The sequence below is a fragment of the Mustela nigripes genome, chromosome 8 (genome assembly GCF_022355385.1).
Source record: "Mustela nigripes isolate SB6536 chromosome 8, MUSNIG.SB6536, whole genome shotgun sequence".
Lineage (NCBI taxonomy): Eukaryota > Metazoa > Chordata > Mammalia > Carnivora > Mustelidae > Mustela > Mustela nigripes.
In genome coordinates this window covers 6497327-6524374 of record NC_081564.1, presented here as the reverse complement: position 1 = coordinate 6524374, position 27048 = coordinate 6497327, and the positions used below count along the sequence as shown (strand labels likewise).

Genomic DNA, 27048 nt, shown 5'->3' with positions numbered 1-27048 from the left:
GATAGGTAACAGTTCACCGTGATGAGTAGGAATAAATACTGTCTCAGGCATTTATTTAATAAATAGGATGACCATTTTGCTGTTACGTTACCAGTTTCAAAGTGCTTTCACACACACCACCATTTAACTTTTTATAATTTTTTTAAGATTTTTTAAAGATTTTATTTATTTATTTGACAGACAGAGATCACAAGTAGGCTGAGAGGCAGGCAGAGAGAGAGGGGGAAGCAGACTCCCCGATGAGCAGAGCGCCCGATGCAGGGTTCGATCCCAGGACCCTGAGATCATGACCCGGGCTGAAGGAAGAGGCTTAACCCACTGAGCCACCCAGGCGCCGCTTTTTACAATTTTTATTGCATACTATCATCAATTTATGTATGAGAAAACAAACCCATACTAGGTGACCTGCTCAAGGTCAAATAATAAGGGACTGCTTTTAAAATACCAACAGTGCTGTAGCCCTCATCCAGTTGGTGGCAGATGAGTGAAGTCCGAGTTACTGGGTATCCAGCTCTTCCGTGGATGGAGGACAGGGCAGTGGACCCTGGCTGCCACCATCCCGAACCCTCAAGTCAAAAGCTTCAGGGTGCTCATACTTCTAAGCAGCTTTGACTAACTGTACTTTGAAATAACAGAACCATGCCGTTCTTTAGGTTAGCTGCAAATCCAGAATGGGGTGTCACACTATCTCGTTTATTAATTTGAACTCCCGGCAGATTTTGGTGTGTGGTTTTGTCGTACTGAGCCCTTTTCTGCAATGTAAATAGCTAGAATAATGTCAAGTTCATTTTACATTCTTGTTGCTCTTGTGGCATTGATGATTGGTCTTTGATAGTGACAGTTTTACCCCGAGGAGTCCAGCTGAATAAATTTAGATGGCTTTTAGAATTTTAGGGAAAGACTTTAAAATGGTTCTACCTAAAGCTTTTCTTGATATTTCTGTTATTCTGTGCAGCAGATTAAACTACCATCTTATTGAGCCATCTGGGTGGCTCGGTGGGTTAAACTACCATCTTATTAATAGGGCTTAAAACATTGGAATTGTCTGTCTATATTAACCTCAATCTTTTTCTTAAAGATTATTTGATTATTTATTGGACAGAGAGAAAGCATGATCACAAGTAGGCAGAGCAGCAGGCAGAGAGAGAGAGGGGGAAGCAGGCTCCCTGCTGAGCAAGGAACCCTATGCGGGGCTCGATCCCAGGACCCTGAGATCATGACCTGAGCCAAAGGCAGAGGCTTAACCCACTGAGCCACCCAGGTGCCCCAACCACATTCTTTTTTTTTTTTTAATTTGTCAGAGAGAGAGAGAGAGCGAGCACAGGCAGACAGAGTGGCAGGCAGAGTCAGAGGGAGAAGCAGGCTCCCTGTGGAGCAAGGAGCCCGATGTGGGACTCGATCCCAGGACGCTGGGATCATGACCTGAGCCGAAGGCAGCTGCCCAACCAACTGAGCCACCCAGGCGTCCCCCCAACCACATTCTTAATTTTTAAGTCTTTATTATTTTTCTAACTCAGATGGAACATACTCAAATCAAAGCTCTACATAATCTCACCCTTCAGGAATAATTACTGTTAAAAGAGTTTGGGTTCTATTGTTCTTTTATTTCCCCTATGCAAATGCTGACATGCATTCTTGACATTCCTCAACAACAGAATCCTACTTTACAAACCATTTTGTAGTATGCATCATTCACTTAGCAGGATGTCTTACCGGACTGGTATGTAGAGCCCTTCCTCAGCTCTTGAACACTGGTATTCTTTTTTATGAACAGATTATTCAACTAGCCCCTCATTGATGGGTGACTGAGTGGCTCTCAGTTTTTAAATATTACAAACAGTTGTTTCAGTGGACACCCTTATACGTGTATCTTGGCTATTTCTGTGAAATGTGTGAAAGTAGAATTGCCCTGTTAAAGGAATTAAATATTCTCAATTTTATTACAAATTTCTTTCCAGTATTGTGCCGTGTCAACAAAGCCGCCAAGAACAAGATCTGATTTTTTTTCTAAAGTATTTATTTATTTATTCGACAGACAGAGATCACAAGGAGGCAGAGAGGCAGGCAGAGAGAGAGAGAGAAGCAGGCTCCCTGCTGAGCATAGAGCCCGATGTGGGGCTCGATCCCAGGACTCTGGGATCATGACCTGAGCCGAAGGCAGAGGCTTTAACCCACTGAGCCACCCAGGCACCCCAAGATCTGATTTTTTTTAAAGGCAGTAATGAACTGTGATGACCGGGCTATGGTCCGATACTGAGGCTGGGCTACAAGAGGGTTGTTGGAGTCTAGTAATGGGAGCGGGTCGGGGAGAAATTGTATGGAAACACACACGCACATGGCGAAGTGAGTGTAATGGAAAACTTCTCTTAGCACATTTCAGTTGGACTGTGATGCCGCTCTTCAGCTCTTCATCGAAACACTGCTACACAACACCAGTGCCAGCCAGAGCCAGGGAGACGCCAGCACACAGCCCGTCAAGCAGCAGCATCCCAAACTCCTGGCCAAAGCCCTGGAAATGGTTCCTCTCCTGACGAGCACGAAAGATTTGGTCATCAGTCTTAGTGGAATACTCCATAAGGTAGATGAACGGGAAGCGAATGTATCGGGTCACGTCAAGCAAGCCTCCTACCCTTAGTTCATTTAGAGACGTGGAGCACCAAGGTGGAAATGCAAGTCCTATATTTTTTAAAACTTCTAATTATTTTAGATTTCTATCTTTTTAACAGTTTAATACAGCAACTTTCTGGTCTTTTATTCCTGAAAATAGAAATAGCTTTTTTTTTTAAGATTTTATTTATTGTCAGAGAGAGAGAGAGCATAAGCAGGAAAAGCAGCAGGCAGAGGGAGAGGGAGAAGTAGGCTCCCCGCTGAGCAGGGAGCCTGATACGGGACCTGATCCCAGGACTCTGGGATCATGACCCAAGCTGAAGACAGACGCTTAACTGACTGAGACACCCAGGCATCCCCAGAAATAGTCTTTTTTTTTCCAGATTTTTGAAAATAGTACACATTCTTTGCAAAAGAGAGAAGTATAAGTCAAAAAGTGAGATTTCTCTATAACCCCATTCCCGTAGATAAAAATGTTAGTAGTTTGGTGACTATCTTAGGCTAATTATCCTATCCTGTTACTCTCTTTTTTTCACTTAAAATATTGTCATTACATGACAGCACACATACATCTTCTCATTTTTGACAGATAGGAATTATTCCAGGGTGTGGATGAAACATACCATATTTAACCAGGCCTTTATGAATGGACATTTAAATTGTTTGTACATTTCACTATTATAAGTTAGCGTGAGATCTATTTTCTTAGGAGATCTTTATGAGAATTGAAATTTTTAGGTTGAAGGTAGTTTCTTTTTTTTTTTCTTTAAGGATTGATTGATTGATTGATTGATTTGACAGACAGAGATTACAAGCAGGCAGAGAGGCAGGCAGAGAGAGAGGGAGGAAGTAGGCTCCCTGCTAGGTCCCTGGGGCTCGATCCCAGGACCTGGTACATGATCTGAGCCGAAGGCAGAGGCTTTAAGCCACTGAGCCACCCAGGCGCCCCATGAAGGGTAGTTTCCTGAGGGAGTAAAAGTGGATGGAAGGGTGAAGAGGATTATAAGACTGTAAGAGATACTTCAGTTTTCAGTGGGTTAAAGCCTCTGCCTTCGGCTCAGGTAACGATCCCAGGGTCCTGGGATCGAGCCCCTGCATCGGGCTCTCTGCTCAGCAGGAAGCCTGCTTCCCCCCCCCCCCCCCCTGCTTCTCTGTCTACTTGTTATTTCTGTCAAATAAATAAAATCTAAAAAAAAAAAACAAAAAAAAAACTTCAGTTTTATCAGTTTTATATTTGGCCTGAAAGTCAGCCAAAAATAATGTAGACTTGCTCAAAAGTTCTAGGTCCTATAGAAATCCTATTCCCACTTAGTTCAGTGTTGTTATTCTTGTGATTTTATTTGACATTTAAGAAATGGGAATAAAAAGTAATGGTGTGTGGGCAAAACAAAGAACAAAGAGAATACTTCCTTTCTTTTTATGAGCATACATAGATGCCACCCAATTAATTTTTGCATTTCAGTATATGCTTAGAGCCAGAATGCAGTCCTTTGAGAAACTTTTGCTTGGAGGCCCACTGTTTCAGTTACATCATCACCAAGAAAAGGTTCATTTCCTCGTAGTGTACTTTTCCTGTCTTAAACGGAAGACATAGAATTCTCATTAAAAACATCTTACAAGGATGCCCATCAGTGACTCAGTTAGTTAAGCATCTGCCTTTGACTTAGATCATGATCCCAGGGCCCTGGGATCGAGTTCTGCATCAGGCTCCTTATTTAGCGGGGAGCCTTCTTCTCTCTCTGTCTGCTGTTCTCCCTGCTTGTGTGCTCTCTCTCTCTGACAAAAAATAAAATCCTTTTAAAAAATTTTTAAAAATATGAAATTTTACATATTCTTTCTAGATTTTTAGTACCCTAGGAATAGCTTTCTTTTTAAAGTCACTTTGGAAACATTTTAAAGAGCATTTATTTAGGGGCGCCTGGGTGGCTCAGTGGGTTAAAGCCTCTGCCTTCGGCTCAGGTCATGTTCCCAGGGTCCTGGGATGGAGCCCCTCATTGGGCTCTCTGCTCAGCAGGGAGCCTGCTTCCCTTCCTCTCTCTGCCTGCCTCTCTGCCTACTTGTGATCTGTCAAGTAAATAAATAAAATCTAAAAAAAAAAAAAAAAAAAGGAACATTTATTTATCCTGCTAGAACTAATAAAGAACTAATTTTGAGATAAGAACATTTCAGGGTTTTTGTTTTGTTTTGTTTTTGAGAGAGCATGTAAGCAGAGATGAGGGGAAGGGCACAGGGTGAGAGAGAGAGAGAGAGAATCTTAAGCAGACTCCATGCCCAGTATGGAGCCAGACTTGGGGCTTGGGGTGATTTCATGACCCTGAGGATCATGACCACCACTGAAATCAAGAGTTGGACACCTAACCGACTGAGTCCCCCAGATGCCCTCGTTTCAGTTCATTTTTATTTATTTATTTATTTATTTATTTATTAAAGATTTTATTTGACTGAGAGAGACACAGTGAGAGAGGGAGCACAAGCAGAGAGAGTGGGAGAGGGAGAAGCAGGCCCCCCACCAAGCAGGGAACCTGATACAGGGCTTGGTCCCAGGACCCTGGGATCATGACCTGAGCCAAAGACAGACACTTAAAGACTGAGCCACCCAGGCGCCCCTCAGTTCCTTTTTTTAAAAAAATATTTTATTTATTTATTTGACAGACAGAGATCACAAGTAGGCAGAGAGGCAGGCAGAGAGAGAGGAGGAAGCAAGCTCTCCACGAAGCAGAGAGCCCGATGCGGGGCTCGATCCCAGGCCCCTGGGATCATGACCTGAGCTTTAAGCCACTGAGCCACCCAGGCGCCCCCCTCAGTGCATTTTTAAAAGAATAATCTCACACCATAGTGCAGAGATTTTGTGTTTGTAATCTGTACTGGTGACCATAATTGAATAAAACCATGTCCTGCCCTGACTGTCTTCTTAAGTTTTGATATATTATTACTTTTATACAGTTGGATCCCTATGACTACGAAATGATTGAAGTCGTCCTAAAAGTTATAGAAAGAGCCGATGAAAAGATAACCAACATTAATATTAATCAGGTATAAGTAATATATTAAACATTTAAAAATTACCTTTATGCTTCTTTTTGGATCATTTACAAAATTGCAGTCAGATATCTTTCTGGACTGTCCTTTGTGCTTCCTATTTTATTCCTGTCTTCTTCATTGAAAGGAATATAGAGATAAAAAGACTTCTCATGCTCTCTATATCATTTATCTTAATCCTATTTTTGCTTTCCTAAAGTGCTTTAAGTTTGTCCAAGAGCATGATGTCACTAAAGTACTGATTTGGAATAATTAAAGCAAAATTTCTGTGATTCAGAAGGGAAAAAAATGTATGTGGGACCTAAAGTTAGATACTACTTTTTATATTAGTAGGTAGGACTGACTCAATTCTAGTGCTTTCAGTAACTTCTTAGTCTTCTCCGAATTTTGGTTGCAGTAGCTTTTATCTCTTTTTAAATTAGATTTTAAAGATTAAAAGACAGTGGGTTGATTCAAACAGTTTTACAAGCCCCCCAACATATCAGATATAAGCTAAAGAGATGTAAGGGATATAGAGGATTAATTTTAGATCGACTGCCTATGTCTTTAAAATGAAATCAAGCATTTTTGAGATCTGTCAGACTGTTCGAAGAGGAATGGAGAACTGTCAGACTCATAAACATCACACCCACAACAGGGTTTTTATTTTTTCCGCACATAATTTCTTTAACCATCGTGTACATTATGGTTTTGGTTTAGAAGAATAACCTTAGAGGTAAAACTACAAAAGTTTTGTGTATCTTTATGAAAACAAGGCCATCTCAGGAATGGAAATCCGTGATGCTATCAAGTTAGACAATTCGGAAACAGGACTGGTTTAATCTCACAGGAAATTCCATTTGTATTTTAATCTAGGCATTGAGTCTTCTGAAACATTTGAAATCATACAGAAGAATATCTCCTCCAGTGGACCTAGAATATCAATATATGTTGGAGCATGTGATAAGTTTGCCGCCAGCTGCCCAAACTAGACTGCCTTTTCACCTAATATTCTTTGGCACAGCACAGAACTTCTGGAAAATTCTCTGTATGTTCCTTAACTTATGAATATTACTGAATCGTCAAATTATTTTCTTCTTAAGCAAATCATATTCTTCTTGCTTCCTTTTTAGCAACAGAACTCAGTGAAGAATCATTCCCAACACTGCTCTTAATTTCCAAATTAATGAAGGTAATGGGTTGAGACTTTGTAAGACATTATCTTTATACCCTCTAGTTAACTTAGACCCTGTGTAGGAGAATTTGGGGCTGCTTTCAGATAACCCTTTAAAGGAGTGCCTATAAATCAGCCTTAACTTTTCTTTTCCTCTTTTTGAAGTTCTCTTTGGATACTCTGTACGTGTCTACAGCCAAGCATGTTTTTGAGAAAAAACTGAAACCAAAGCTCCTGAAGTTAACACAAGCTAAATCCTCAACACTGATTAAAAAGGACATAACTAAGATCACTCAGACCATCGAATCCTACTTACTGTCTATAGTTAATCCAGAGTGGGCTGTGGCTATTGGCATCAGTCTTACCCAGGATATCCCAGAAGGTACTGGATTCTTTTTCTAAATGGGCTCAGTATGGTTGGCTTGTTGTTTTGAACTTGCAGTAAAGAAAAAAAAAATGGACTTCTCTATCTCTAAGGAGAGGCATTTAAAACTATTGATGGTGGTTAAAAATGTTATGTGTGCCCTCAGTCTTCACTTGGTGCATTGCTGACATTGTTAAAATCTGCTGAATGCTGAAAAGTTTCCAGTGAGGTCAGCAAAGTTCACTCCAGCACATCAGGGTGTAGGGATGTGGCACTCTCCACCTTGTCGGTAGGGATAGAAATTGATGCTTTCTAGTATCCACTCATACTTCTAGTAATGAATCCTTATGTGTTCTTACGTAACCAAACAAGCACACAAACACTGGCACGCACTGCTGTTTTCAGTTGTATCAATAATTGAAAATAGTAATTTTTTTACATGCTCATTTGTCAGGAACTTGTTTAAAAAATAGAGTGTAGGGCACCTGGGTGGCTCAGTGGGTGGCTCAGTGGGTTGAGCCTCTGCCTTCGGCTCAGGTCGTGATCTCAGGGTCCTGGGATCAAGCCCTGCATCGGGCTCTCTGCTCAGCAGGGAGCCTGCTTCCTCCTCTCTCTCTCTCTGCCTGCCTCTCTGCCTACTCGTGATCCCTCTCTGTCAAATAAATAAATAAAATCTTAAAAAAAAAAAAATAGAGCCTATTCATAGAATGGAATACTATGTAGTTAACTTGGAAAGATATCCAACAAACCTGCTTAGGGAGAACAAGGAAACTGTATGTACTACATGTATGACCTTATCCCGTTTGGGTTAAAATGTGTGTATCGTTCTGTCTTGTTTAAATTGTTTCTTTACTCTGAAAATGCATTCTCATTTTTAAAATATAGTCTTTTTTTTTTTTTGAAAGAAAAACATAGTCTTTTAAATTTGACTCAAATACGTTTGTCTAGATTAAAATTTGCTTATAAATCTCTTCGTCTTTTCAGGATCCTTCAAGATGTCCAGCTTGAAATTCTGCTTGTATCTAGCCGAGAGATGGCTCCAGAATATCCCATCTCAGGTGTGTCTGAACTGCATGGTGGAAGGCTCCTTCCTCTCTCTTTTCACTTAACTCATGCCAGGTGTCCCTTCTCTTCCCGCCCCGGGGATGGGTGTCTTGGAGGGTTGGAAAAGGGAGAAGGAAGATTAGGGTGTGTGTAGCTACACAGGATGTTAGGTAAGGCAGGAAGGGACCTTGATGGACAAAGACGGATTCTTCATCTCGCCCCAGGTTAGAGCATGAGAGTTTCTTTTTACTTGTGATTTTTTTTTTAAAGGACGAGGCACGCGAAAAAGCGGAGGCTTTGTTGAAGAAACTTCATGTTCAGTGTCGGCGTTCAGGCACTGAAGCTGTGCTCAGAGCCCACAGACTGGACTCGGCGGAGTGTCTGAGAGTCATAGGGAAACCCGCTCATCTTCTTGTCAGTCTGTACGAACACCCGAGCATCAGTCAACGGATTCAGAACCCGTCCGGCAGAGATTATCCTGGTGAGGACAAGACGCTACTCATCTTTCTCCTCTAGGAGAATTCGCATTTTGATTCCCAGTTATCTTGCATTGAAAACTTGGGTTTTTCCTTTTTTTTTTTTTAATTCTTTATCTTGAATATCTCAGATATTCACACAGCCGCCAAGGAAATTGCCGAAGTTAATGAAATTAATTTGGAGAAGGTCTGGGACATGTTGTTGGAGAAGTGGCTGTGCCCAGCCACAAAGCCTGGGGAGGTGAGTCTGTTCTCCTGGAGGGTCTGTTGTTCTGTCTGTTGTCCCGCACTGCCAGAACCTTCTAATGAGGAACTCAGTTTCTTAGAACCAGGAATGACAGCTCCTTTTTGATACCTTCTCTTATCTGATGAGTTCTTTCTTTTTTTTTTTTTAAGAATTTATTTTTTTTAAGATTTTATTTATTTGACAGGGAGAGAGATCACAAGTGGACAGAGAGTCAGAGAGTGAGAGAGAAGCAGGCTCCCTGCCAAGCAGAGAGCCCGCTGTGGGGCTGGATCCCAGAACCCTGGGATCATGACCTGAGCCAAAGGCAGAGGCTTAACCCACTGAGCCACCCAGGCGCCCCTATCTGATGAGTTCTAATGAGGTGGTTTACTTTTTCATTTAAATATTGTTTTACAACTATTTTCCTTTTGAATGGTGACTCTAGATGAATTCTTGTATAAAAGAAGTGGCCTGTTCTTAGAATCATGTGATTTAACTTTTTATTTGAAATCATTTTAAATATCTAGAAAAGTTGCAATAGTTGAAAAGAATTCCTGTAGACCGTCCATGCAGCTGCATCAATGTTTAACATTCTGTCATATTTGTTTCACCCTATAATATATATATATTCACAATTTTTTTCTGGACTGTCTGAGGATGAATTGCCTATAACATACCTCTTTACCCCTTAGCAAGTCTGTATTTCCTGAGAACAAGGCTTTTCTCTTACATTTGACCTTAGCCAAAAGGCCGAGAAGCGATAACAAGGCTTTCCTCTTACTTAACCATCAAAATTAGATAATTGAGGGACACCTGGGTGGCTCACTGGTTAAGCATCTGCCTTTGGCTCAGGTCATGATTCCAGGGTCCTGGGATCAAGCCCCGCATCAGGCTCCCTGCTCAGTGGGAAGCCTGCTTCTGCCTCTCCCAATTCCCCCTGCATATGTTCCCCCTCTTGCTGTGTCTCTCTCAGTCAAATAAATAAATAAAATCTTTAAGAAAAATAATACTGTTGAGATTAAAGAAGAGTAATTTTTTAAAAAATTAGATAATTGAAAATTGATACACTATTTACGTACCACAAACATAGGCTGATCTATGTTCGATATAATGAATTGACCCAATAATGCTCTTTTTAATAGCAATCTTTCCTCTTCTCTCCTTCACTGGGACCAGGATCTAGTCTAGGACCATGCATTGTATACATTTCTTGTGTCTTTAGTTTCTCTTAATCTAAAACAATTCCATGGCTTTTCCTTGTCTTTTATGACACATTTTTGAAGCGTTCGTACAGACCAGTTATTCTATAAGCTGCCCCTCAGTTTGTGTTCCTCTGGTCTTTCCTCATGATAAGATTCAAATGGTGCAGTTTGGGCTAAAATCCTGCCTGAGTGATGTTGTGTCCTTCTCAGGATATGACATGTGGAGGCACATGATACCTATTTGCCCTTATAGGTGATGTGAATTTAAATAACTAGGTTACAATGTTGTCAGTGTCCCTGTTAACATAGTTCTGCTGTATTTCCTTTTGTAACTATTAGGGGAGGTGTTTGGAGACAATTTAATAACTTGCTTCTCTTGGGGGTCCTGGGTGGTGGCTCAGTGGGTTAAGCCTCTGCCTTCAGCTCAGGTCATGATCTCAGGGTCTTGGGATCCAGCCCCACATTGGGCTCTCTGCTCAGCAGGGATCCAATTCCCCCCACCCCGCCTGCTTCTCTGCCTACTTGTGATCTCTGTCTGTCAAATAAATAAATAAGATCTTTTAAAAAAATAATAACTTGCTTCTCTTGAAACTCCTTTCCCCGCGACACATATAACCTGATTTAGCATCTATTGATGATGCTTACTTCAGTTTGTTTTGACTGTAGTGGGATATTGATGTTTCTAAAGGGCACCGGCCATTTGGTTTGCAAAATGTCTGGGTCTTATGATGTTTCTTGTGATTAGATTCAGGTTGTGTGTTTTGGGCACAGACACCTTTTAGGTCATGTGTTCTTTTTAGTATATCACATTGGGAGGCACATAGTGTTGGTTTTTTAGAAATAGTGTCATTAACATCTGATTTTATGCAGGGATTCGGCAGTCTAAATGCAGAATTTTCTCTACTGCTGCTATGTTTGCAGGCAGATCTCAACCAGAGAGACTTCCTCTATCTTCCTGGCAAAAACGCTTGGAAAAAAATCTATTTGTAAATAAATATCATACCCGAAATGACATTAAGTTTTTAATTAATTTTTGTATCCCTTGGTGTTCAGTGTAACAAGTATTACTTTATTTATTTAGTGTTTATGAAGAGCAGGGAGTATGTCTTATTGGGCACAGTTAGAAGCAGAGTTGGGCCACGTAGAATCTGGTTGACTCAGAAACCAGCATGTTTTAGCTTTTATGTAAATTTGGAAAACTGAACAAAAGCACCTGAGGCCAGGAACTGTGTCTGTACCGGGCACTTTGCACATGGCTTTTTTTTTTTTTTTTTAAGATTTATTTATTTGACAAAAATCACAAGTAGACAGAGAGGCAGGCAGAGAGAGAGAGAGAGAGGGAAGCAGGCTCCCTGCTGAGCAGAGAGCCCGATTCGGGACTCGATCCCAGGACCCTGAGATCATGACCCAAGCCGAAGGCAGCGGCTTAATCCACTGAGCCACCCAGGTGCCCCTGCACATGGCTTTTATAAATTTACACTGAATTACTGAACGACTCATTTAAGATTCATGGAGTCCTTTCCTTTTAAAAAATTATCCAATGACTCTAAACACCAGGAGGACAGGAACATTTCTTTTGTTCACTCAGGCCACCCTTGTGCCTGAGTGTCTGGCACATAGTAAGTGCTCAGTAAATATTTACTGAGTGAATAAATGTGAGGAAACCCACCACTTTTCTTAAAGGATTTTTTTAAATTTATTTGAGACAGAGATACAGAGAGAGAAAGAGCATGAGCAGGGGGAGAGGCAGAGGGAGAGGGAGAAGCAGACTCCCCGCTGAGCCAGGAGTCTCATGTGGGGCTCTATCCCAGGAAGCTGAGATCATGACCTGAGCTGAAGGCAGAAGCTGAACCATCTGAGCCACACAGGTGCCCCCAGGAAACCCCTTTTTAAAGGAAAAATCATTTCATAATAGAGTAGAATTTCACAATTCTACTCTAATTTCTTCTATGTAAACATAATTCTGTATATTGGGTTTTTCATTTGATTATGTTAGCTTATATAGTCAACAAACTTTCTGTAGTTTTTTTACTTTTTTTTTTCACTTTTTCAAAGAAACCATCAGAATTATTTGAACTTCAAGAAGACGAAGCACTACGAAGGTACTCTTTTTACTTCCTTGCGCCTTTATCTTATTGCCCAGTGGGACTCTTAAAATAAATCTGTCAGAAGTTGGTTTTGAAAAGACTTTCTTCGTGTAATTTGGGTCAGAGTCTTTGAGAAGAATCACTCCATTGATATATGGCCATGAGTATGTACAACTGTCTCCAGTGGAATAAATAAGAAACGACCAAGATCCAGAATTTCTGAAACCTCAGTGAGTCCCTACTAATGTCGAGGTTTCCTAGAATAACCTTAGCAGAGAAAGCATCTCAAGCAAAGGAGAACTCTCTTATTTGCTAGGACTCTGGCCTCAGACCTGCTATGTATTCTCTCACCCTGGTAAGCTGGGCTGGTTCCCATATGGGCCACCAGGATTCCTTTTCCCCTTCTGATCTAAGACTGAGACCAAGGAAGGCGCTTGGGTTTCGTCTAATGTGCTAAATCTGATTGGTCATGGCTTGCTGACTGTATCTGGGCCCAGATCATAAAGGATGTGGTAATCCACTAATGATGCTTGGCACAGGCACACGCGAGGGAGTGGTGACATGCATGCCAGCTTTTGCCATTCCTCCTCTAGACCAAAAGTAGGTCAAGTCACTTGTGAAGCCCTGCATCAGCCTTGGAGATCTGATAGTGAGAGGGGATGGGGAAGGGCGAACCCAAGAGAAGAATTTCTCCTGCTTTGGGCAGAGCTTACTTACCACCCCCTCCATCCCCTCCTTTCCTAGGGACCCCACCTTGTCCTTGCTTAGTCTTTCAAGCACAAGGGCACCTTTGTCTAAGCAAGAGGTAGATTCATCTTGCAAAGTCTAACTGAAGCAGTTGTAATAGAAAGTCTTAGAGGGAAACAATTCAAAGAGCATAAGAAATTAAAATCCCAAGGAGATCTCAAAGGGATACTTCCTGCCTTTCCCACTGAAAGTTCTACCCTCTCCCTCCCTTGGATCCTGCCCACCGTATCCGGATTACTCTCCTCCGAAGGGGGCCATTTGGGCCCGAGTGTAGCGGCTGAATGCTAAACAGCTCCTGTGAATTAAAACAGAATTTTCCATGTGTAGTGTCCAATGTTCTTTGTAGCTATCGTTTGTATTAATTTCTTAAATAGAATTTTAATTGTTAGAGATTGACTAGCTGATAGATGAGAAGACCGAGGCCTAGCATTTATTATTTTTGTTGTCTTTAGATATGATGAGAACTCAAGGGAAGATTAAGCATCCGTTAAAGGGAAAAGCAACAATGCCTTTGACCCTTCGGGCCCATGTTTGGGATGCCTCGTGACTTTTTTTCTAAGGACTATAAAATAGGTCTGTTGTTTGCGCAATCTATCACTAAATTAAAATATTTTTTCCAGAGTTCTGTATCTCCTTCAGTCTCGTCCGATTGATTACAGTTCAAGAATGCTGTTCGTGTTTGCAACATCAGCTACAACCGTAAGCCCGAGACACAGAGTCAAAACTAATCTTTGCATCTCAGCTTAGCATTTTTTTTTTCCTGCATTTTTACCATGCTTGATACCATGAACAGATGATTTAGATAACGCTCACTGACACATTTATTCAGAGCACTGCATAGCTTACTTCGTAATCAGGATTGCAGTATCTGCGAGCCCCATTTAGTGCCGGCTTAACTCCTTGGTTAGGTGACTTTCCTGCTGCCACGGGCCCTGCAGGACGAGCTGCCCCCTCCAGTCCTGCCTGCCTCCCTCCCTCCCCACTAATCTTCAGCTACAGGAAACTTTCCCTTTTCCCTAAAGGCAACACCACCTCTTCACCCTTCAGGCTTTTGCCTGTGGACTTCTCTGAGGCATTTGGAACCGTGGGAGAGAAAGTGTGTAGAGCCAGGAGGCAAATGGGTCTTGGACAGAAGGAAGAAGAGAGGGGAAATCTGAGATGCTGATTATTTGTCCTCAGCAGCAATGGTGGGGGTGGGGGGACAGACAGACAGACATCCCTTTCATCTTTCCCTGTGTATTAGTTTTTCTGCTAGCCGTTGCTTCAGATAAAAATGGTGCCCCGTTCAGCTCATAGCTCAGTCATACACATGCTTTTCCCTGAAAAACCCTCCGTCTGTGCTATGTATGCTCCACGAGTGCTTCCTGTTCGGGTGCCCGGAACACGGATGAATACATTCTAGTTAATGATTATGTACTCAAGTGTGAACTCGTTAATGTATTCGGGAGTTGAGGTTAATCAGAAAATTAATTAGAAAAATGAATCAGAAAATTAATTTTTACTGCCCTACCAAGAACCTCGGTGAGTGGAATCCAGTCCCCTTTGCCCGGCGGTGGGGAGCACTAGGGCTGCGCCGGCAGGTGGCTGTCTCTCCGCTGACTGGCACCAGCCGTTTTACCCCCCAACTCAAGGGTCAATGCAGTGTCGAGGCAAATAATGGCTTAGCATCACTGTGAACCTAGTTCTGACCCTTTCCCACTTGAAAGAGTCTGCAAGAAGCCCACCAGGGCTACGCGCACCACCCTCTGAAAACCACTGGCTCCCTAAGGGCAGAGACTGACCTTAAGTGTATTTTGTTAAGTGAGGTTTATGCTGCCTGAGCTGAAACTCACACACACAGCCCCAGCGCATGCGCATGCGCGCCTCTGCTCACCCGCTTTGGTTTACAGAGCCTGGGTGTGCGCCAGCTGACTTTTGCCCATAGAGCACGAGCTCTTCAGTGTCTCCTGTACTTGGCCGACAAGGAAACTATAGAATCTCTCTTCAAAAAGCCCATGGAAGAAGTGAAGTAAGTGGTATTTTATAAATTGTGTTAAGAAATAGGAAACACGGGGTGCCTGGCTGGCTCAGTCAGTAGAGAATGCAACTTTTTTTTTTTAATTAACATATAATGTATTATTAGCCCCAGGGGTACAGGTCTGTGAATCATCAGGCTTACACACTTCACAGCACTCACCATAGCACATTCCCTCCCCAGTGTCCATAACCCAACCACCCTCTCCCTATCCCTCTTCCCACTGCAACCCTCAGTTTGTTTTGTGAGGTTAAGAGTCTCTTATGGTTTGTCTCCTTCCCGATCCCATCTTGTTTCATTTTTTTTTACCTACCCCAGAAGCCCCCCTCCTATCAGGGAAATCATATGATAATTGTCTTTCTCCAATTGACGTCTTTCACTCAGCGTAATACCCTCTAGTTCCACCCACGTCATTGCAAATGGCAAGATTTCATTTCTTTTGATGGATGCATAGTATTCCATTGTATCACACTATGCCACATTCCATTATACTGTTCCATTATACCACATCTTCTTTATCCATCCATCTGCTGATGGACATCTAGGTTCTTTCCATAGTTTGGCTATCGTGGCCATCGCTGCCATAAACACTGGGGTGCATGTGCCCCTTCAGATCACTTTATTTGTATCTTTGGGGTAAATACCCAGTAGTGAGCACACGACTCTTGATTTGGGATCATGAGTTGAGCCCCAAGTTGGGTGTAGGGCTTACTTTAAAAAAAAAAAAAAGGAAAATAAATAGGAAACAGATTGGTTCTTTGGAAGTGTACATTTAAGCCCCTCATTTTGTAAGAGTGCATGAGAGTAGCCATGTAAACCTAGTTCTGGTACCTCCAATTTCCTTGCCATTTTGGCAAAGGGGGCATAGACCTCTGAGAACATCTTGTTTCCCTAGTTGTTTGAGGCATTTAGGAACTGAATGTTTTCATGATCTTGCTCATATTGATTTCTTTCTACTATTATATTCAGTGAATATATTTAGAAGCCTAAAAAATAGACATTTAAAAATAAAGAGGCCTAATATTGCCCTACAGTGGCTTTTATCTTGAATGTAAATGTGGTCTATCAGAATGATTCCCATCAATACCTCTGTTTTCCAGATCTTACTTGAAATGTATAACTTTTCTGGCATCATTTGAGACTTTGAATATCCCCATCACATATGAATTATTTTGCAATAGTCCTAAAGAAGGAATGATTAAGGGTCTATGGAAAAACCACAGCCATGAGTCCATGGTACGTACTTGGAGTTGTCTGAGGGTGGGTGCTTCATCTTCTCTGATGTGCTCATCCTCACCCAAATGCCCGAAGCCAGAGAAGCTCTTCATTCCTGAACAAGCCTACTGCTCGGAGACCGTTTCTCCTTTCCTATCCTGACAGGTGACACGCAGCTTAGAGGGTCCGCTTCACCTCTGTCCTTGAAGGTGTAGGGCTTGATCCCCACCACCAACAAGAGGACACTTTTGTAGTCCCTTCCCAGGCCCTGTTTGTCCTCCTCCAGATGGGGAAAAGAGACTGTCCCCGTGCCAGGAGGGGTGTTCTTCCTCTTTCTCCTCGTTGCCTGTGGGAATTCAGTCTCTGAGGCAGTTGGAGCCCAGTGTGAGAAGGTTACGGGGCCAAAAGGCAAGCGGCTCTTGGGTAGAAAGAAGGCAGTGGGAAAAGTCCAAGATGCTGTTTGAATCCGTGACAGCCAGAAAGAAAAAGAATAATCTTAGTCTCTCTTTTTTCTTGCATTGGAGAAACTGGGGGCCTTCACTGAAATCAGGCAGTAGGCACACCTAGATTACAAGCGTGTTTTGTGTGTAGCTGCCCTACCTCTTCCACAGGTGGTTTGATTTCCTGGTATCTTGATGCAGTATGATTTTTTTTTTTTTTTTTAATTTCTTTTCTGCTTCAGGCAGTCAGATTGGTGACTGAGCTTTGTCTGGAATACAAAGTCTACGACCTGCAGCTTTGGAACGGACTCTTACAAAAGCTTCTTGGCTTCAATATGGTAAGACTCTGCGCCCTGGACTGCAGTCTGCGTGAAAGATTTTGCATAGCAAGTCTTAAGCATTGTGCACGGATGCTGGTGATCGCACAGATGTATGCTGCAAACATTCACTCCCCTTGGTTTCGTGCCAAACTTAACTTGGTCTTGGGCCAGAGGAAGTGCTGGCTCAAAAATGACATAATTTCGCTGGAAACAAATGGAAGCTTCCCTGACCTTTTTTGATATTTGTCATTTAGTGAGTGAACTTCCCTGGTGGTTCTCATGGTAGATACATTCTACTGATCCCTTTTTGAAAATTTAAGAATCTGATATTTCATGTTGAAGTTTTCCATTTTGGTCATTTTCTGAACTGTATTTTCTTTTTCCCCAGATTCCTTATCTAAGGAAAGTTTTAACCGCCATTTCTAGAATCCATTCTTTATGGCAGGTATGTGGTTTCCTAAAGTAAATTTTATAGAATTTAATCCTTAGGGGCACCCGGATAACTCAGTTAAACATTGACTCTTGATTTTGGCTCAGGTCTTGCTCCTCAGGGTCCTGGGATCGAGGCTCTTGGCACGCTCTGCGCTCAATGGGGAATCTGTTTGAGATTCTCTCTCTCTCTCCCTCCCCCAGCTCGTGTACACTTGTACCCTCTCTCTCTCTCTTAAATAAATAAATCTTTAGCAACAACAACAAAAAGAATTTAATATTTATACTTGACGGTCTTGTGGCTGCCAGTTGCATTGGGTAAAGTAACCAGCTCCTAAGTAAAGAACAGAACTGATATCCCATTAAAATAGGGCCAGGACCCAGAGTACATGTCTCAGAGGTCACCTCTGCCAGGACCTCACCAGCCCCAGCCCGCCAGGCTTCCTGAGCCACACCTTCATGCACACGCTCCAAACCCTGGCTCTATGGTAGCACCTGTCACAGTGTAATTTGTTTTGATACACATTCAGCTACCCCTCCTGGACTTGGAGGATCTTTAAATCAGACACCATGTCTTATTTCCCTTTTCTACATTTCACAGATTGTGCACCATATAATCATTATGTAATGTGGAAATATATCACTTATTCTTAGCTTAATACATTAGAACAGTATAGAAACATGCTGAATAAAACATGAAAGTTCTCCTTTTCCATTTCCCATCAAAATTATCTCCCCAGAAGTAACTACCGTTTGCACTGTGTTTGGAACTTTCCTGTTCTCTTATAAGCACGTGTGTGTGTGTATGTGTGTAGGTGTGTATACATTTTTGTACATATAAATGCAATGACATTCTAGATAAATTTTTTTTTCCCACATAACATTGGTGCCTTAGAGACTTAGAGACTGTTCCATAGAGCACGTAGAGACCTATTTTCTTTTTTTTTGTTTGTTTTTTAAAGATTTTTATTTATTTATTTGACAGAGATCACAAGTAGGCAGAAAAGCAGGCAGAGAGAGAGGAGGAAGCAGGCTCCCTGCTGAGCAGAGAGCCCGATGCGGGACTCGATCCCAGGACCCTGAGATCATGACCTGAGCCGAAGGCAGAGGCTTAACCCACTGAGCCACCCAGGCGCCCCTTTCTCTCCTTTTTAAAAAGATTTTATTTACTTATTTGATAGAGAGAAACAGCGAGAGCAAGAACACAAGCAGGGGGAATGGGAGAGAGAAAGGCGTAATGCTGAGCAGGGAGCCCGATGTGGGACTCGATCACAGGACTCTGGGATCATGACCTGAGCCGAAGGTAGATGCTTAACTGACCAACCTCAAAGTAAATGAGGATTGTACAAGCCCCGGACACCCACGTGCCCTCCTTCTTTCTTTCTCAAAGTAAACTCTATACCCAAAGCGGGGTTCAAACTCATGACCCCAAGATCAAAAGTTGCATGCTTTACTGACTGAGCCAGGCAGGTGCCCTTAGGTAATTTTCTTCATAACTGTATGTATAGTTCAGGATCCTATTATACAATCTTGGCTGATTCATTATTATTTCATTTGGGGGAAAAGAGCATCAGAACCCAACTCGGAAAACAAAACTTACACTGTTGTGTGCCAGACGTTACGTAAGAGCCACAGGAAAGGGCCAAGCAGACAAGAGAAAGGATTTCGAAAAATGAATAAGGCAACATAAATTTCCACTCATAGGGGAAGGGTGAAGTGACTTATGCAACATTTTACCCCTTATTATAGAGAATAATTAAGAGTTAAAAGTAATGAGATGCAAAAAAAATTGTATGTAGAGGTCTCATAAGATCTAACAATCCCATACCTAAGTATATGCTCACAAGAAAAAAACCCACATATATCCATATAAAAACTTGCACACGAATGTTCATGGGGCATTGTTATTCTTAATCGCCCAAAAATCCATCAACTGATGAATGGATTTTTCCAGTCATCATCATCGTGGGTGTGTCTATACAGTGAACATCAATTGGTAGTAAAAAGGTATCAAGCCCCGACATCTGATACCCAGAGATGAACCTTGAACACATGATGCCGAGTGAAGGGAGCCCGAATGGCCCTGTACTGCATGATTCCACTGATATGACATGTCCAGCAAAGACACTTTCAGGGGCTGGAAGAGGGAGGAATAGGGAGTGACTGGTAATGGATATGGGGCATATTTTCGGGGTGAAGAAAATGTGCAAGAATTAGAGAGGTGGTGATGGTTGCACAATGCGGTGAATATATTAAAAACCACTTAATTAGGGCACCTGGGTGGCTCAGTGGGTTAAGCTTCTGCCTTCGGCTCAGGTCATGACCTCAGTCAGGGTCCTATGATTGAGGCCCGCATTGGGCTCTCTGCTCATCGGGGAACCTGCATCCCCCCCACTCTGCCTGCCTCCCTGCCTACTTGTGATCTCTGTCTGACCAATCAATCAATCAATCTTTAAAAAAAAACTCAATTATATATTTTATTGATTTCTGAATTTTATTTTTTTAGTAATCTTTACCCCCCATGTGGGGCTTGAACTCTAGACTCCAAGATCAAGAGTCACAATCTCCATGCACTTAGCCTGGCAGGTGTCCCTTAACTGTATACTTTAAAGGGGTACATTTTACATGGGAATTATAATCTCAATTAAAAAAAAATAGGGGGGCACCTGGGTGGCTCAGTGGGTTAAAACCTCTGCCTTCGGCTCAGGTCATGAGAGAAAGAAAGGAAGGAAGGGTAGGAAAGAGAAAGAAAGAGAGAAATTGTCCTAAAATCTAACCATCTCAAACAGGAAGATGCCAGTGTACGATTTTGGTCTTAGCATCCTGAACATAAGCTCTAAGCATATAGTTCTGTGACTACAAAACCAGAGAGTTCATGAAACCCCAGGCATGAATCCCCAAATGTGCTTGTCTCCCCAGGTTCCCTACTTCAGCAAAGCTTGGCAGCGTGTGATTCAGATACCCCTGCTTTCAGGTATTTCTCTCTTCCCTGAAACATCGACAGTAGCATTTTATAGCTCTGTACGTGTGTGTGCATTGTTGCTGTTTATTTTCAGCATCTTGTCCTCTGAGCCCGAGTCAGTTATCAGACTGTTGTGAGAGTCTCGTCGCTGTTCTAGAGTAAGTAAAATACTTGTCTTCCTACCCCAAAAAGTCATACCTGTTGCTTATAAAATTCCTGTCTTTTGAGTCATTCCTTCTTTTGGGAATATTAAGTACAGCACTTGTTTCTAGGGTAAACTGTCTCTCTTATTTGTACAGTGTCCACTCTGCACAAGCAGCTCGTAAACTGAGAGTCAGTAAGCCTTCTCTAAAATTACTCTTAATTAATGTACAGAGTACTTTTCCGACTACCTCCATCGCGCAGTGTTTTCACAGAGGCTTTGAGTCTTCAGAGAACGTGTCTTTAGGCACGTGTGTGCTCTCAGACATAATCACAGCAGCAAGGAGCACTCTGTGCTCCCGTAGGTTGTTTTATTCCATGAAGAATACCGTGAAAGACTCGAGCTACTCATTCCTAAGTGTATGTTACGCCCCAGCACTTTAATGCTTAAAATCACTGAAAGCACCATCGGGTCATTAACTCATGAATTAATGTAAGTAATACTAACAAACTCATGTGCTCTCTCGAAGATGTCCTGTTTCAGATGATCTCGACATGGTTGGAATAGCCAGGCAGTATGTCCAGTTAGAGCTCCCGGCTTTTGCACTGGCCTGTCTAATGCTTATGCCCCACTCGGAAAAAAGACATCAGCAAATTAAGGTATCTCGGCAAATTATTCCTCTGGGGCTGCCCAAAAAAGGGAAGGTCTCATACTGCACGTCCCCAGCTAAAGGCTTGCATTTCCTTTTTACCAGACCTGCAAGGCATGAGTGCATCCGTTTGAGTGGGGCGGGAGGTTTATATGCAGGTGTAGCAGGAGGTAAGCCTGAAAGATAGATCAAGGTCCATCTGAGGGACACCTTAAGAGGGGTTTGGACCAGGGCACTCAGGTGGCTTAGTCAGTTAAGCCTCTGCCTTTGGCTCAGGTCATGATCTCTCAGGGTCCTGGGATCGAGCCCCATAGCAGGCTCCTTGCTCAGCAGGGAGTCTGCTTCCTCCTCTCTCTCTGCCTGCCTCTCTGCCCACTTGTGATCTCTGTCACAAAAGGAAAAAAAAGAAAAGGCGAGAGAGATTTGGACCTTGTTCTCCATCAGGTGGAGGTCGGGGGACAATCAGTTTTCCTACAAGAATAAGATGAAAGTGCTCAGGCACTGCTTTAGAAGGAACGATCCATGGGCTTGATCAGAGGAGAGAGTCGGCAAGAAGGGAAGAGTGGGAAGTGGGAAGCCGTTGGCTGGACAAGTATCTTACTTAATCCACACACAGCAGCCTGTGGACGGCCCGGAAAGGCTGGAGGGGGTGCGTCCCCAAGGTGGGGTGGTGGCGCCGAGGAGGAACTGGATGGAGCAGCTTGACTTAGTGTTCGGATGCAGGAGATGAGGGAGGGTTTTGTGTGTGGGTGTCTGACAAAGGGAGCCATGAGTACTTTGAGGACAGAACTTTTAAAAATAACTCATTCCCTTTACAATACAGAACAAATAGAACAAAGCACTTGGTAATGATCTTCGGTGTTTCCCCAAAGGTAGATTAGCCAGTAGATCGAGACCTACGTAAATGAACATGCATATTTTTTTCATCTGTCATTTGGTCTGTTCGTTGCGTTTTTTTCACAGCCATCTGTGCTTGTCTTTGACTTTGGGTTATTTTACTTTTTTTTACTATTCATAAACTCATCCGTTGATGCTTTTCAAAATTTTAGTATTTAAATAGATTCCTTTTGGCACTTAGAATGACAAAATGCTTGTTAAACAGCTCTTGCTGTCACAATAGGTGTCTGTAAAATGTCTTCCTTATTTCCGTAATTTTTTGTTACATGATAGAGGTGGGGTTTTTTTCCTATAATAGAAATTCTTTTATTTTTTATAAACATATATTTTTATCCCCAGGGGTACAGGTCTGTGAATCGCCAGGTTTACACACTTCACAGCACTCACCAAAGCACATACCCTCCCCAATGTGCTTAACCCACCCCCTTCTCCCAACCCCCCTCCCCCCAGCCTATAATAGAAATTCTTAAAGATATTCCAAATTTAAAAATGACTTAACAGAAATTAGTAGTTATAGCACTTTTCCATTAACTGTGTTTTGATTTTTTTTTTTTTCCCTGTAGAATTTTCTGGGCTCATGCAATCCTCAGATCATTTTACAGCAATTAGAAGAGCATATGAATACTGGCCAGTTGGCAGCATTTTCACATCAAGTAAGCGGCAATTTCATTTCATTTTTGCTATGAAAAATTTGATATTAGAAGGTAATAATTTTCCCCAAATGAAAATTAAGCTGAGAACTACTGTATCTTTTTGGCAATAGATAAAATTATTTTGCTTTTATTAGAACCTTTGTAAATTTTTTAAAAGGTGGAGAGACCCCTCTCTCTCATTTGGGCTGTGCTCAGTGGAAAATCTGTAGCCTTAAACGCTTGTTGTTGTAAGTAGATCTTGTTCGGAAAAAGTCCCAAAGTGCTTAACAGCGATTACTTCTTGCTGATTTAATCTGTTACTAAAATGGGCCAAAACCTCTCCCTTTCCCCACTCCATTAGAAAAAAGGCTTAGTTACAACAAAATGCTCATTTAACTTGTGATTGTAAGAAACTTCTGGGTATTGCATAAGGCCTTGGAATTTCACACATTTTTAATATAATGATACCTGTTATTCTATAGATTAGAGATCTGATTCTGAATAATATCATAAGTAAGAAGGAGTTTGGGATTTTGGCAAAGACAAAATACTTCCAAGCGTTAAAATTGCACATGATGAATGGCAGCAACATCACTGACTTGGTAAACTATCTGGCAAGTGAGTTAAGGTAAGTTAATTAACAAACAAACTAAAACACCTTACTGTAGAATTTCCTTAAAATTTACCTTTATTTTGGAGGGAAAGATCAAACAGTTGCACAACTCTCTGGTCATAACAAAGGGCTCGGCGTATTAAGCTATAGCATTACTACACACACCCACAGGCTGGCCGTCCTGTAACTCAGTCCCTTCGAACGTGAACTTGGAGTCAGACAATCAAATAAGCTTTCTGAACCGCCAAATAGGTGTCTCACAGTCCCGCTTCAAAACCTGAGTTACAGCTTTCTTCCTTAGACACTTGCTCAGAGATTTGGGGGCTTTTATGTAATATAATTTTTGCTAAGCTTGATTGTTTCACTTTCCCGCACCCACAAGTTTAGAAATCAGCTTCCTGGGTTGGGAATGGATTTGGAAAGTGAAAAGAAGAAGGGAGAAATGGCTGGCACTGAAGAATGGCAGCCCGATCAGGACGGAAGTCTTTCCTGGGTCATCCCCACATTTCTTCTAACTGCGTTGGCCACTCGGGATGTGTCCCTTTCTCATTACCACGCCATGCATTTCCTTCTGCTTTTCCATGCATTTCCTTTCCCGCTTGTGATCCAGCCAGTGCTACATGTTGTCATTTATAAACATTACTTTTTAAGATATAATCTATCTATATATATATATATATATATATATACATACACACATGCACATATAGGCCCATATTTCAAATATACAGTTTGATCAATTTTGACATATATACCCCTGCAAAGCCATCACCACAGTCAAGATAGCAAACATATTTATGACCCCCCCCACTCCGAGAATTTCCTCATGACGCTCTTTTGCTTTCCAATTCCATAGTTTAGATGAAGCGTCAGTCTTTATAACTGAATATTCAAAGCACTGTGGGAAACCTGTACCGCCAGACACCGCTCCCTGTGAAATCCTGAAGGTAAGGCTGGCCCACTGTTACTTGGGTCCTGATCTGACACCATTTATATTTTTAGGGTCTTGACATTGAACCAACTTGTTCTGGTGTTGTGGAGATAAATGTATTTTTATGTGTAACTGTGTATATTGTTGTATTTTGCTCTTTGTGTAAGTGGGTCCTAGACCAGAAATCAAGAGGCCATGATTCTACTCTGCGGACAGCGTGACCTTGGGTCAGTCGCTGAGCCTGTGTGGGTTTTAGTTTTTGGATCTGGACCCCATGGTCTCTTGGATGCTTTCCAGCATTACAATTCCTCATAAAATCTTATTTTTCATATTGAAGCAAGTGAAAAATTTCAAGAAGCATTCATTAATTGGGGCTTAATTCCTTTTAATTCTTCCCTGTTTTAATTGCCAAAAACATGTTCAGTATAGAAAAAAAAAATTGAGGGATACCTGGTTGCTCAGTCAATTAAGCATCTGTCTTCAGCTCAGCTCAGGTCAGGATCCCAGGATCCCAGGATCATGGATCATCACCTGGGATCATCACCTGGGATGACCAGGATCCTGGGATGGATGGATGGATGCCCCACATCAGGCTCCCTCCTTGGTGGGGACCCTGCTTCTCCCTCTGCCTACCATTCTCCCTGCTTGTGTGCTCTCTTTCTCTCTCTCTTTCTGACAAATAAATAAATAAATTCTTTAAGAAAAAAAGAAAAAAATTTTGCAAGAGCCAAAAACAAACAAATAAACAAAACCCTAATCTCTTTAAATCTCGCTACCACAAATAGGATCACTGTTAACATTTTAGCATACATCCTTCCAAATGTTTTCTTTTTTTTTTTTAAAGATTTTATTTATTTTATTTTATTTGACAGACAGAGATTATAAGCAGGCAGAGAGGCAGGCAGAGAGAGAGGGGAAGAAGCAGGCTCCCTGCTGAGCAAAGAGCCTGATGCGGGGCTCGATCCCGGGACCCTGGGATCATGACCTGAGCCGAAGGCAGAGGCTTTAACCCACTGAGCCACCCAGGCGCCCCATTCCAAATGTTTTCATGTGTGAAATATGCATATAAGTTATTCTTACTCCTATCCTTAACTTAAATATAGGGTAAAATATTTTACTCCTTTTTATTTATCTATTTTTTTCAAGATTCTATTTTTTTGGGGAGTGGCCTGGGTGGCTCAGTCAGCTAAGTTCTGGGATTGAGCCCTGCTCACAGGAAGCCTGCTTCTCCCTCTTCCTTTGCTACTCGCCCTGCTTGTACTCTCTTGCTCTCCCTGACAAATAAATCTTTTTTTAAAAAAGATTTTATTTTATTTTTTAAATTTTTATTTATTTATTTGCTAGAGAGAGAGAGAGACAGAGCATGAGGAGGGGGAGCCACAAGCAGAGACAGAGGGAGAAGCAGGCTCCCTGCTGAGCAAGGAGCCCTGCGCAGGGCTCAATCCCAGGACCCTGAAATCATGACCTGAGCCAAAGTCAGACACCCAACAACTGAGCTACCCAGGCGTCCCAAGATTTAATTTTTTCTTTGAACTAATCACTTCGCTCAACGTGGGGCTCAAACTCACAACCTGAGACCCCAGAGTTGCATGCTCCGCTGACTGAGCGAGCCAGGCCAGTCAGTGGAGCATGCAATTTTTTACTTTGCATCATGTTTTGGTAGTTTTAGTAAACCTTATTAAATTATTGTGTCTTTTTTTCCCTCCTTGGGTTCAGATCAGGCATAAAATAAGCCTACATTTTGTTAACTTTCATTAATAACTTCCCTACACTTTCAGTCTGTGTGTTCAATGGCATAAGATTACTTTTTTTTTAAAGGGAGATTATTGGGGCACCTGGGTGGCTCAGCTATTAAGTGTCTGCCTTCTGCTCAGGTCATGGGATCAAGCCCTGCATCTGGCTCCCTGCTCAGTGGGAAACCTGCTTGTCTCTCTCTCACCCACCCTGCTTTTGTTCCCTCTCTTGCTATCTCTCTGTCAAATAAATAAAATCTTTAAAAATAAAAAAATAAAAGGGAGATTATTGATTCAGGATACAAATTTGTGGCCCTTAAAATGTATGTTTTTCTCTAGTCCTATCTATCTAAATGCCAAATAATTTAATATAGAGATTTTTAGCAATACAGTTAAGTCTTCAATTTTATAGTTTTTTTTCAATTTTATAGTTTATCAGACTGTTTTCTATTGAAAAAACTAAATGACACTAATAAAAATGCTTCTGTGCTTCTTCCCATTTAGATGTTTCTTAGTGGATCATAGTGGATCATCCAACCTTTTTTGAGAAGAACAAAGGGAAGTTTGGAGTCTACTATTAACTAATCATATTTATTACAGTTTCAAAAATAGTGCAATTGATACAACTTGTTAAATGTTAACGAGCAAATAACAACTAAGACGCTTCACAGAAGTCTGATTGTGCAGTAAAGAACTCACATCTTGAATTAATAAACCTTTTCTTTACCAGTCACTTGTATAAACTTATGGACACTATCTTTTCTGCATCCCCTATGAAGGAAACTAAATGCAAAGATACTTTGCTCCCTCCACAAGATAAACAACTACTTATATCCTGTATCTTCAGATACAAATAAGAACAGTGTTAGTATTTCTAATGTAATTGGAGTAAATACGTCCTAAGTTTTGTTGCAGAGGTACCAGTGGCCAGGCTGAAAAATAGAAACCACTGTCTAGCTATTTTAGGCAGAGGGATTGGATGCCAGGAATTGGTTACAAAGGTGTTAGAAGGACTGAGAAACAACAGGGAAGTGGCAGAGGAGGGCGGGGGGCGGTTGAGGGGCAGGGGGGGCAGCTAGAGAGGCAGAAGGGGAAGGGGGTGTTAGCCGAGATCAGAGCCTGCTGA

General features: G+C 41.9%; 1 protein-coding gene across 1 annotated transcript in view; it reads left to right on the top strand.

The window, feature by feature from the left end:
• The window catches only part of KNTC1 (kinetochore associated 1), a 76782-nt gene extending 50127 nt beyond the window's left edge, over positions 1-26655 (top strand). The window contains exons 44-64 of the mRNA XM_059408326.1: positions 2371-2578; positions 5551-5640; positions 6502-6673; positions 6759-6817; positions 6965-7181; positions 8148-8221; positions 8478-8688; positions 8815-8924; positions 12167-12213; positions 13566-13644; positions 14835-14953; positions 16060-16195; positions 16857-16952; positions 17323-17379; positions 20283-20337; positions 20420-20483; positions 20997-21126; positions 22577-22666; positions 23128-23273; positions 24115-24205; positions 26427-26655. Coding sequence (XP_059264309.1) covers positions 2371-2578; positions 5551-5640; positions 6502-6673; positions 6759-6817; positions 6965-7181; positions 8148-8221; positions 8478-8688; positions 8815-8924; positions 12167-12213; positions 13566-13644; positions 14835-14953; positions 16060-16195; positions 16857-16952; positions 17323-17379; positions 20283-20337; positions 20420-20483; positions 20997-21126; positions 22577-22666; positions 23128-23273; positions 24115-24205; positions 26427-26447 — 2272 coding nt within the window. The 3' untranslated portion in view covers positions 26448-26655. The remainder of the gene's footprint in view (positions 1-2370; positions 2579-5550; positions 5641-6501; positions 6674-6758; positions 6818-6964; positions 7182-8147; positions 8222-8477; positions 8689-8814; positions 8925-12166; positions 12214-13565; positions 13645-14834; positions 14954-16059; positions 16196-16856; positions 16953-17322; positions 17380-20282; positions 20338-20419; positions 20484-20996; positions 21127-22576; positions 22667-23127; positions 23274-24114; positions 24206-26426) is intronic.
• The last annotated feature ends 393 nt before the right edge of the window (positions 26656-27048 follow it).